Source organism: Protopterus annectens, chromosome 6.part0 (genome assembly GCF_019279795.1).
Source record: "Protopterus annectens isolate FY-2018-M chromosome 6.part0, PAN1.0, whole genome shotgun sequence".
NCBI lineage: Eukaryota > Metazoa > Chordata > Ceratodontiformes > Protopteridae > Protopterus > Protopterus annectens.
The window spans coordinates 1,922,445,460-1,922,458,117 of NC_056737.1; the positions used below are offsets into that span (position 1 = coordinate 1,922,445,460).

General features: G+C 39.9%; 1 protein-coding gene across 1 annotated transcript in view; it reads right to left on the minus strand.

Annotated features, from left to right (window-relative positions):
• Positions 1–12,658, minus strand: part of LOC122804987 (unconventional myosin-X-like) — a 2,302,513-nt gene that overhangs the window by 83,485 nt on the left and 2,206,370 nt on the right. The window contains exon 31 of the mRNA XM_044075233.1: positions 5,147–5,444. Coding sequence (XP_043931168.1) covers positions 5,147–5,444 — 298 coding nt within the window. The remainder of the gene's footprint in view (positions 1–5,146; positions 5,445–12,658) is intronic.

Below are 12,658 nucleotides of genomic sequence, written 5' to 3' on the forward strand. Positions count from 1 at the left end.
GACAGACGTGGTAGGCCTTGAAATGTTGGCCTACTTTTTAGGTGGCTCTGCCTTGATGGTTGACTCCAGATCCATCTGTAGGGCTAACAGTTTTAACCTTTGGTTCTCAAGGTACAGATTTTAGGGCTGCCAGACGACTATGTAGAGTTTTTGGTATGAACAACTGGCAGATGCTACAGGTGGTGTGGTTGTGTTCCCAGCCTAAACAGAATACACAAAGTTTGTGGGTATCTTTGTGGGGAACTTCAAGTCTGCACCTACATTTCTCCTTCCTAGTGGACATTGGCTAAGAAATCAAGCAACAACCTAAGCTGAAGCAAAAATAAAAATTTTCTTCAATGGGGTACTTATCTTTAGATGTGTTAAAAACAACAGAGTGAAGCTTGTGAAACCAGAGGTCTATGCATGCAGACATGACATTTAAGGCCCCTGGTTTATGGCTCTGTGTGTGATGTCCCACGCACTAGCAGCAACCAGGCTTAAGCTTTTGCACAGGAGCCAATGTTCAGGTCACCTGAGGCGGAGAATCCCACAGTCAGAATACTGCAACATGGGAACAGAAGGGCATCACAGGAATACTACTAGGAAAGTGAAACTTGAAAATTCTAGCCACCCTTCTCAACCACCTAATATTCCTAATAAGGACTTCCATATTAACAAAAAGTCAACTAACAGTTTGGAGGCACCTGTGTTTCAGTCACTACTGATCCAGCATACTCCAATCTCATCTTAGTAAGCCCCAAGGTGTTCAACAAAGGCACGTCCATAGTGCCAGTACACTTGCATCTACAAGTAGCTAAGGTGTTCCCACATTTAGAAAACTGGCTCCTTGATGTCCCATCTATTAAACCCATGCAAGTACAGGAGTCTCTGGCTGCTCTGTTCCAGTGTTTGGAGATCATTTCAAACAAATCCAAGTTCCGACTGCAACCCTTATAGTGGCTGATGTTCACAGGCTTCAACCCACGCACTCAACCATGCAGAATGGGACTCCCCATAGACAGGGTTCAGATGTCTCAATTCAAGGTATGTATTCTAGGCATTTATTCTACTGTTTAAATCCAAGGTAGTTATTCTAGGCATCTATTCTACTAAATCTTCTACAGCAACTACATACATTTGTTTCTGAATGATGAGTCTCATAGCAGTGGCCATTCCCTTGATCCTTCATGCAAGATACTATATGAAAGTTCTGTTGCAGAAATGAGGGAACAATGAGCATAAGGTCTATACACCTCAAATATGCAAATTACATCTGTCAGGGTGGACAGATACAGAAGGATCTATTTCTAGGCAGTCCACTCCAGTTTCCTTCTTTCATGGGGGAAGTCATCGTAAAACCATCACTCCTGGGGTGGAAGTACTACAATGACAGATTATTCAAGGTGTACGGATGCCTGCAGAACTCTCACTACATACCAATGTACTGGAGATGACAGCAGTTCTTCTAACTCTTCAATCCCATCCAAGACTCCTAAGTCCTTAAGGTACAAGTCAGACAATATGGCAGTAGTAGTATTAGTAGTAGGCAATATGAACAATCAAGAGGGAATTACTTATGTGGGGAAGCTTCCAAGCTACAAGTGGATGGGGGTGGGCCATGCTCACCAACCTCTTTCTGGCTGAAATTCACAACCTTAGGAAGTCCAATTCTCTAGTGGACTGAACAGATGCCTACCTACTCATGCCCCACAGGTGGTCCCTGAGCTCAACGGTAATGCAAAACCCTTTAAAGGGATTGTTGACAAGCTTGTGCTGGGCAACAGCTCTGCCACCTGCAAGGTTGTGATGCCCAGAGATGGTGGAAAGATGTACTGTAACTGTAGAATATTTAAGATCCAAGTCAACCAGGTATCAAAGGTTGGTAAAAATCACTTGCAATACCAAGGACTGAAGCAGTACAGGATACCTCTCTGCTCAGCTGGAGACTTTCTTCCACTTAGCAGAGGAAAAATGGTTAAGTGGAAAACTTTCAGACGGCTTCAGTCACTTCTGAAACCTCTATCAAAAGGTTTGGAAGGATCAGGGGGACCTAATGGAGTACAAACGAGAATCTCTGGTTGATAAAGTGTACTGCCAAGCACAAACCCAAAATCAAATTAATAAACTCTGGGTGCACACCACAGTAGAAGGCAAAAGCAATCAAAAACCCATGACTGTTTTTATAACTTTTTAGAATTTTTATAACTTTTGTATGTATTTTATTTTTTAAGGATTATTATGACTATAGTATATATTTTCTGTTTGTGGAGGAACAATCTTTCAAATGTATGGTCACTATAAGATTAAGAAATGGGAGGTGTACTTCTGGGTTTTTGATTGCTGTTTGTATTTAAGTAAAGGAATAGCTGCTTTAATTAGGTCTGATGAAGCTACCTGGATGGTACTGAAAGCACTTACCTTTGTTTAAGTATCTTTGTTTTATTAAAGCTTTTGCCTTCTACCGTAGAGTGCACCCAGTTTTTATTAATATGAATTGGATCGAATGGTGTAACCATGTCTGGAGATGGAGACAGCTGCCACTTCAACCAATGGGGGCTTCTTTGACTCATACTAGGATATGTTCTACACTTCGTAGGATCTGACAGCCAAAAACAACACCCTTTTTAAACATTAAGGAGCAAACAGGATAATTTTATGGTCTTTTTTTCCTGAGTTTTGCTACCAGGTATGGAATTGGAGGGAAAAACATATAGAAAAATCTTCCCCGGTAATGAAGAAGAATGTGTCCACCACCAAATCCCCCTTCCTCTGCTGACCTTTGCAGAATAGGTGTATACAGCTGCATGTATCTGTAACCATCTTTCTTGAGGGATCCAGACTTGGAGCAAAACTGCTAGTGAGTGAAATGGACTTTGCTGAAGGCAGCTCAGTGAGTGATCAGTGTATCGATAGGTTTGTGACCCTCACAAACTTTTGTTGTGAGGAAGAATATGTCCTTTCTTTTTGACATCTGTGATCCTGAAGTTGATTATATTAAGTAGGGAACTATGTCTCCCACACATAAAATACATGTATTTCCAGTACTTTAGCAGTCCTGCTATGAACAAGTCTATTTTGGTAGCTATATTTTTTTCTGTTCTCTCTGCTGCCTGCTGGCCACCAAGTCCCATCACTCACCGGTCCTCCTTTATCCAGTGAGAGTAAACATTCACACAACCACTGGGGTTTTCTGTTGGCATGGTCCTAACTCTCCCTCCTTCAGTGGCTGCTATGTCAGGGGTGTCCTACATTGTTCCCATGGTGAAGGTATTACTACCCCCCCACACACCTTGAGGGTTATGAATACTGAGATTGCCAACAGTCTTATGACCAGTGTGGACATGCAAGCCTCGAATTGCACAGAAGAAACTGGACAATTAGGATCCACCTCCTCACCCCCCAGATGGAACAGTCAGCGTAAGTCAACTGACTCCATCCTTCCTTGCCTAGATCTTCCAGAGCCTAAACTGCTTTATGATCCTAGGTTGTCTGGGTTATAGTTGTGGCTTTATCCCGCAACATCACATAGCTGAAGTGCTACTTTGGAATTTGTTTTAGAGGTTTTTTTTAAACACATTTGGTGCTTCAAGCATGATAAATTTGTCAGTGATATGATACTTAACTGCTGCAATATAGATTCCAAAGTTTCTTCAGCAGTGAATGACAGATCTTGCAGACAATAGGTATTATGAAAGACATTGAACCTTTCAAGTAACAAAGAAAAGAACTGTAGAGTATGATGGTTTTGTGTACCCATTTAGTTGAGAAGGGTGACATCACAATGTAAAGCAGAGGGGCAGAGACATTTTGCAGTCCAGAGATAAAGAATGTTTTTATTTAACACACAAACAAAGACCAAGTAAACTTTATGCTTAAACAGTTAAGTACATTTTTTTCATAACCAATGTCTACATTTTCCATAATCTATTTAAAGAAGGATGGATTTGGGTGCGCCAAAATTCCATCTAAAAACTAGGATAAAAAGAAAGGGCAGTTCTGCTAAAACAATGAAGTAGAAATTAATCTCTTCTATACAATTTTTGTAATGCATTCTAGTGAAATACCATTATGAAATAGTATCCAAAACACTGCATTATTTTTTCTTTACAGTCTCTTCTTCTTTCGGCTGCTCCCATTAGGGGTCGCCACAGTGGATGATCTGTTTCCATTTCTTCCTATCCTCTGCATCTTGCTCTGTCACACCAACCACCTGTATGTCCTCTCTCACCGCATCCATGAACCTTATCTTAGGCCTTCCACTTTTCCTGTTACCTGGCAGCTTCATCCTTAGCATCTTTGTCCCAATATACTCTGCATCCCTCCTCAGCACATGTCCAAACCAACGTAAACTTGCCTCTCTGGCTTTGTCTCCAAACCTTCCAACCTGGGCTGACCCGCTAATATACTTATTCCTAATCTTGTCCACTCTCATCACACCCAGTACAAATCTTAACATCTTTAACTCTGCCACGTCCAGCACTGACTCCTGCCTTTCTGTCAATGCCACTGTCTCCAACCCATATAACATAACTGGTCTCACTACCCTCTTGTAGACCTTCCCTTTCACTCTTACTGGTACTCGCCTGTCACAAATCACTCCTGACACTCTTCTCCACCCACTCCATCCTGCCTGTACTCTCTTCTTCACCTCTCTTCCAAACTCACCATTACTCTGAACTGTTGATCCCAAGTATTTAAACACATCCACCTTTGCCACCTCTACTCCCAACATCCTCACCATTCCTCTATCCTCCCTCTTATTCACACACATATATTCTGTCTTAATCCTGCTGACCTTCATTCCTCTTTTCTCTAGAGCATATCTCCACCTGTTCCCTACTCTCACTACAGACCGGAATGTCATCTGCAAACATCATAGTCCACGGAGACTCCTGTCTGATCTCGTCTGTCAGTCTGCAACTTGCAATTTGCATGACTTGTAAAAATAGACTGCTTGGACATATTTGCCAAGGAAACTGGAGGCAAAATTCATGGTCAGAGTGTTCTCTTTTCTTCGTTAATGGGATGAGACAAATCTTGTTTAAGAGATTAAAAACTTGGGATCATATTTCCAATGTACAACATCTTTGATATCTAAAGCAAGAGAGACATCCAAGTTTAGGTTTTGTCTGTAATAGTTACTCAGGGACAAGCAGACACTTACCTCTTTAGGTGGAATTTTAGGTATCGAAGGATCCCTCGAGTTGGCAGAAAAGTGCAACTCATGCAGGTTAGCAGCTGCCAGTGGTGCAGGTTGCCTCGGCTGTTAGGGAGAGGAACGTGATTGGTCTGTTTGATCAGCTGACAGTATACTTCATCCCGGAGTGGTTTTAGGTCCTGGCAAGTCTGCAAAATCCCCTGGATGATAGGAACTGGGTTTGTGACGGTCTCCATCTCTTGCAGGGAGTTGAATATCCTTACAGCCTCATCTTGCAAAGTAGTGTAACCCTTCTCCTTTTGAACTGCAATTAAACATTTTTTGTGAGTGAATCAGAGCCAGACTAAGACTACATTCTACATAAATGAGGCAGGAGATGCAGCAGTAACACCACTAGCACCAACATACTATAAATCTATTCCTTCCATATTCTTAAATGTTTCACAGCACAACATTACAACATCCAGTTATGCATTTTACACATGCAGACACATACACTTATGAGGTCATGTTTTGTACACTATAAAAAGTAAAATTCCCAGCATAAGTAACTTTCTGCGTTGAGTTTGAGTTTTTCTGTTTGTTTTAAATCAAAATTATGGCTGCCAGTTATGCTGACATCTGTTACTGTATGCACTCATTTTCTGCAACAGTCTGCTATGGGGATTCATGCCCCTTCTTATTAAATTACAGGAGTACATGGCAGGAGTTAAGGAGAGAATTCTAGCACTCCTTACAAACATAATTATGCAGCATGTAATCTGCAGAAAAGAAACAGTGATTTGTCATTAAAAGATTTAACAGGTGGCTTTATTGTGGGCAGTTTGAGGGGGCACTACATTTCTTACCCTAAATTTCAAAAGGGAAAAATCCATACTGCAAGAAGTCAGTAGCTGTCAGAACCTGCCTTGTACTTGTTAGGAAGATCTGGTTAACACCCACCTATATAGGATAGCATGGTGTCCAGTGCAGAGAAATCAGACAAGCTGTGGTAACTATGTTGTCAGCAATAACTACAGTCAAGTGCAAAATCCTAATAAGGCTAACAGTCCAGGATAAAGCATGCTGACATAAGCCCAAGCTGATGGAAAGGAATACTCAAATCTGGACTATATGTTGCTGGCATTCACCCACTAAGTCTGCAAATGAAGTCAGCTCTCAAGTCAGGTTCTGCAGCACCTAAAGACATTTTTTTCCACATGAAGGCCATATCTGAAGAGTAGAGCCACAGCAGACCTAGGGTTAAACTCAGAAAACTGGGCCAGTGGCAAACAATTTTTTAGTATGGAACACTAGTAGACCTCTTGCACTTGAGGGATGCAGCCACCATTGTATTGTAGCAGCACTGACATGGCTGATGGAAAGCCTGCGCATGCAATGTCTTCATGGTTATTATGATTTCAGGCAAGTTTAAGGAACTGACCAAGTTTCTGGTAGAAAAAAATCACCAGTGGGCAACTAGCATATCAGTGGAACACATGCAACAGTCCTGCAGTAGCAAGGGAAGGGAACGACGACTTTGACAATCCATCACTTGTATGTCTGAGATGAATCTTGAAGGCAATCTGATCCAGAAATAATGTTAAGTCTCTGATGGCTTACTAAAATTCCAAACTCTCTAAGATTCATCCAGTGATCTGCTCCCATCTGGTGCAAGCAACAAGCCTTAGCTCTCATTTCTAAAGAACCACACTTGCCCCTTAGAGAAGGATTTCATTAGGGGGTGAATGGGAATGTACAAGTTCCAGAAAATGACTGTAGTTTATCATGTCTAACTTCCAGTGGTCTGCAATAATGATTTAAACGGTTGTCAAGAAGTAAAAGAACCTGAACCAGAGTCTGGTTTTGGGAGATGGAGACAAACAGGAATAAGACCAGCAGCACTGAAACTACTGAATGAATGTAAGACTACAAAACATCAAATACATTTGTAAAATATGGCTGTACAAGAAAAAAGTGGCTAAAAAGATTGGATTTTGTTGACTTTGTTAAACTTGGTAGTGAATTAAAAACCATATACCCTACTTTAGGGCATTAATGTTTGGAAGGACTCTAAAAAGAAAAAAAAATAAAGTAAAACATTTTTTGTTCTTAACAGCATTTATATAAAACATTCCATGATATAAACTGCAAGTCACACAGAAAACAGATGTATTATGTAGCCAGGAGTATCTAAAATGAGGGGTGGAGTGGAGGTGAGTCGTTTTAGTGATTAGTGTGTGTAATAAAGATATTAAAGTCGAGTACTATTTTTAGTTTTAAGAAATGTAAGCATTACTGTGATGCCCCACTTCTGGGCCAGTAAACAAAGAGCCTGAATCCTCATCACTGACACCGGTGAGAGATATTCACTTGGAACAAAAACTGATGCACACTATTTCAAGATGTAGCACTCTGCATCAAGCATAACTTCCCTTTAGAACATTTAGGGAACCTGCTTAGTTTGGGGGCTGGGTTTCTCTTTCTCTCTCCAGGCCATGAAGAAGACTCCCCTCTGGCACGGCTGTAGAGTTGAGTCCTCAGCCAAGTGTCCAAGCAGAGTCCTCCATCACTCTCTGTGAAACCTGTGCTCTGTGTCTTTGGCTCCAAGCAGCTGACACACACACACACAGATTTGATTTGCACACACACCTGGAAAAGGCTGACTCAGATTTACTCACTCTGCTAAACTTTGCTCAAACTACAAGGTACTTACTGCCACAGACACTCCAAAGCCAGCTACTCTAAGGCTCTTACAAGAATATCCAATTACACGAAGTAAAATTAAAAGTAATAAAAATGGCAGTGTTTGACCAATGCAGTAAGGCTTTCAGAAGTAGCCTACAGTGTCACCAAATAAATATAAATACTCTCAAAGGTTAAAATATTCTCTAAAGGACCAGTCACAACCAAAGTTTAAATATATTTAATAATAAATAAGAAAATAACATGAAAATGCTAAATATCTATTTACAATAAACACCAGAGGTTGCAGCAATCACAGGAAATAGTAAAACATCACAGATGGACAGGTGCAGAATTACAGAAAAAGAGTACTTAACTAATCTCACTATAATGTCCTGACTGATCTAAAGAATTATTATTCCCTGGTTACTTACTAAAGCAAGGCAATATGAAGTAGGTAAGTGATCCTTCCATGTCAGGTTAATAAAACAGACTGCTCTGAAGCTTCTGTCTCATCTAGTATTAAAACATCATTGCAGTCTGGATTACAAAATGACATCACATACATCTGGTCATTTGATGTACGGTTCCCATACTACCCCCTTTACTAGAAACGGAACCGGAATCTCATATTTCTGTTACCATACACACAGATAGAGCTTTTCTGAGATGTACTATACCATCTGGAAGCCCTAAAACCATTTCAACACTTCTATCCTTCCAAATTAGCAATTAGTTCACTGCTAAGGACAATATAGAAAGCTTCCTAGAACAAACGTTTTGCCTCTGGCTGCATGGAGAATTGTAAGATGCAATCTTTATGGCCTAAACCAGGTAATTTCATTTTAGGATATTTTTCTAAAAGTTAACTGGGGCTGAGCTTAACCTCTTCTCTTCCAGTATCCTCTGTTACAATATTAAGTTTCACAGTTACAATACTACAAAGTCTGACATACATGTATACTTATTTTCTGTCCAGCAATGTTGGTACATTTTTTAACACAAGCAACTTTAGAAATACATTTGCAACACAAACATCTGTACAAATCAGTTTGATACACAAATGACATACAATTCTTCACAAACCTCCAGCTAGCTATGCTGGCCTATGTTACACATCCAATGCCCTACTGGTATAGCTGGCAATACCTCACATCACAATTACAATGTAAAAAGAGGAGGAAGGCTGGACAGAAGCACATTTAAGCTAATATACTGTAATCTTGGGTTGAAGGTGGGCTGTAGAAGTGCACTGAGTATATATGCATATATAGATGCTTTCCCTTAGTTTTGCATAGGTAAATGTTTGATTAATGCCCTTGGCTTACTCTAAAACATGTTTTGTGTAAACATCTGGGCTTGAAAACTAAGAAAACACTGTGTGAATGCAATGAGTTTTCCTTTAGCAAATAAATGTTCAGTGTGAGTTAAGAAGTCTGCAGGTGATGGCAGTTGTACATTTAGTTCTTATGTTTCCATGCAGGCAAGCTGAATACAACTGCAGGCAATAAATCTCGAGAGCTCTGGGCATTGCCTGTTGTGGGGCAAGCAGCTCAGTCAAAAAAAGTCTGAAATTACTGGAAATGAATAACAGATGGTGGTTTTCCTGGTACCTAACTATATATATTAGAACGCTGTATAATTTCATTTTATTTATAGACAGTGAGTGCACTTTTTCTTAAGGCCAAAACTTAATGTTTTCTGAAAGCATACAAGCTGTTTTTCACATCTGGGAGGGGAATACAGAAAAGATAAGAACAGACAGCAATTATTGTAAGCAGCAGCATTGGTTGCAACATGCACTTTATCATGGATACCATTACTTGTAGGTTAAGTAATGCCTGTGGGTACAGCTGTTGATTTGGGTTACATGTTCCAATCAGGAGGGTAAACTTCATTATTTGAAGATGTACAGTTCTGTGTGTTTGTATTAAGTCAATATGTTATGGGGGGTGGTTTGTGAGTGTGTTTGGCTTTTAGTTTTCATTAAAACAAAGTCTTGAAAAATGTGCCATGGGTTGAAATGGAGATGAGAAACAATAACTATAAAAGATCAACCTGCCAAACTTCAGTGGCTGTGTGCAACACAAATGTTGGAAAGTCATGTAAAAAGCTGTTATATACAATAGTAACTACTCATCATAATGGCTATGCTATCCCCATATCACTCTGGAATGTAAATGACCTCACAGATATAGACAATAGGTAAGAATATGGAATTATATTAAGAAATGCAGAGTGCAAAAAGCAATGCTACAGAAGACACATTTGGAAAGAAATGCATATGTGAATTTGATTTAAAAACTTCAGGATGGATATTTGGCAGAATACCAGGGACAAAGTAAGAGGGGATTACTTATACTAATTGCTAGAGGAGCTCCAGTAGTGATAGAAGAGGAGAAAAAAGATAACAGTGGTAGATTTCTGGTAGGAAGGGGCTACTAGTAAGGGAAGAGAATTACTCTGACATGTATTTAAAAGCCAAGAACAGCATCCATGGGGCCAGATGACATCTGGGCTGTGTACCATGAAACTACAATATGGAACTGCACACCCACCTATGTCATGTTCAGGCAATCATAGCCTCACCGTTTTGTGTGCCCACTGGTGGCGCAGAGCTATAGTTATCCGAGGCCTTTGACACGCACCCCACTCCCTAGCTGACTCACCTATTACAACTACACACTATAAAAATGGCTCACCCAATGGGTTTGCTAAGTAGCTTACTGATAGAACCCACAAAAAGCTGTAGAGCTCCAGACACAGGATGAAAGCTGTGACAAGGGTTCAGTCCTGGGCTCATTTTTGGCCGCTCTTGTTTGGCATCTAGGTCAGGCTTAAGTCACAACGACTAACAAACTTTGCAGATGACTGCAAACTGCAAACTGAAATTGAATCCCAAATTGAATCCCAATAGCTGTTTATACAAAAGGCCTTACGAAACAGATGCTTGGTTGCCAGAGCCATGGGCTCAGCTCAATGCCAAGAAATGTATTGTTATCCCCTTGGGAAAAACATGTATCCATGAATTACCATACATCCAGAAAAAGGGTCATTGTCCCACTGTACTCATCCCTCATTAGACCCCATTATAGAATACAGCTTCCATTTTTGGTATACCTCTCAAGACATCTGCAACAACTGGAAAGGCCACCTCACTAAAAGATGCCACAGGCCTAGATGCCCTGCCCCACCGCCAAAAAAAACTCAGCACTATACGTATACCGCATCTCTATCTCTGCGTCTCTGCTTAACAATACAAGGCCTCAAACCCAGGCTGTTGGACATGCTACACTTAAAGAAATCCCAATCCTCAGAGCTACACGCCCAGGGATCTAAACCTTGTCATCTATTTATATTCCACCTAAAACTGCTATTATGGAGTGTAAGAAACTTTGAGGATAAATAATCAGCTTTCAGCAGGGAATATTATTTAAGGGTGAGGACTGGAACTTTATTTGCAAACAGTGAGACTGTATCCAAGGGACTAATAAAGAAAAAAATAACAAGAGAGAAGATTACTATTTGGTACGAAGATGTGAATTCAGTAGCAGGAACTTGAAGAGAATGTACTCCTCAAGGTACAATAACTGGGCTAGACTAGACAAATTATATTTCATGGGAACAATTTGCATTGAATCAAAAGCTTTGACACACATCCAGCAACTATTTCAGACCATGCACAAATAAAAAGTAAGATGCAAATGCAAGTTAGTGAAGTAAAAAGGAGAATTGGCACTTCTCACCTACCTGTTAAAAAGAGAGGAATTTAAAGAATTGGTAGTGGAAATTATTCCACAGTTATTAAGGAAGACAGAAATATCTTCTGAAGTTATAGCTAGTGAGTGAGATAAAATGAAAGTGAAGTTTAAAATAGGGTAGAAATAAAAGAAAAGGAGATATGTTTAAAAGTAACAAGAATTTTTTATAGGGGCTGACAAAGGTTAGAATATTGCAGAATAAAGAGAATCTCACAAAGCAAGAGGCAGCACAACCGGAGAATGCTAAAGCAACAATAAGGGAGTAGATAATATGCATGAGTTTAGAAAGATTCCTGTCAAGCAACTGTTTTTATAACTCCAGAGCACAAAAACTGTTAGCACAATGACTTAGGCAACAGAAAGTAGAAAGGGCTTCTGCCAAACACCGCCTATAACAAGAAAAATAAACAAAGATAATGTAGAGATATTTTGGAAAGTTTAGAAAAATGTGTATAAAGCAGAGAAATGTGGAAATCAAGAAAGAGCACAAATGGAAATCTTTATGGAAGACTAAGTATGTAGACGAGGATCAACAATTAGCAAGTAAGACAGGAAGCGATGAGATAAAAATGGTAAAGTACAATCAATCTGCAGCAAAGTCTTCAGGATTACAGAGTATCCCTGTGGAAGTTTTGAAGCTGGTGGGAAGAAAGTGATAAATATCTGGAAGGTTTTGCTCAATAGTACTTTAAAAGGAGAGGAAGCACCAACATCCTGGAAGACAGCTCTGGTGGCTGTAATACTTAAAGATGGCAAAGATTCATCAGACCCAGCTTCATATAGTCATTTCAATTTTAAACCATGGTTATAAATTATTTATATCTATAACAGCTAATAGAAGGGCAAATGTCTTGCCAAAATTGATGGATATGAATCAATGTGGTTTTGTAGAGGTGATGCAAACATTTGGCAATATTAATAGAACAATGATGATCCAGAAGGAAGCAGACTGTAAGAGAATATTGTTGTTGGTGGGTCTTGAAGCCTAAAAAGCTTCAACAGAATAAGCTGGGATTTTATGAGAACAGCAATGGAAACATTTGCATTCCCTGATACAAAAAAAAGTCAATTAAGAGGATATACGAGGGCTCAG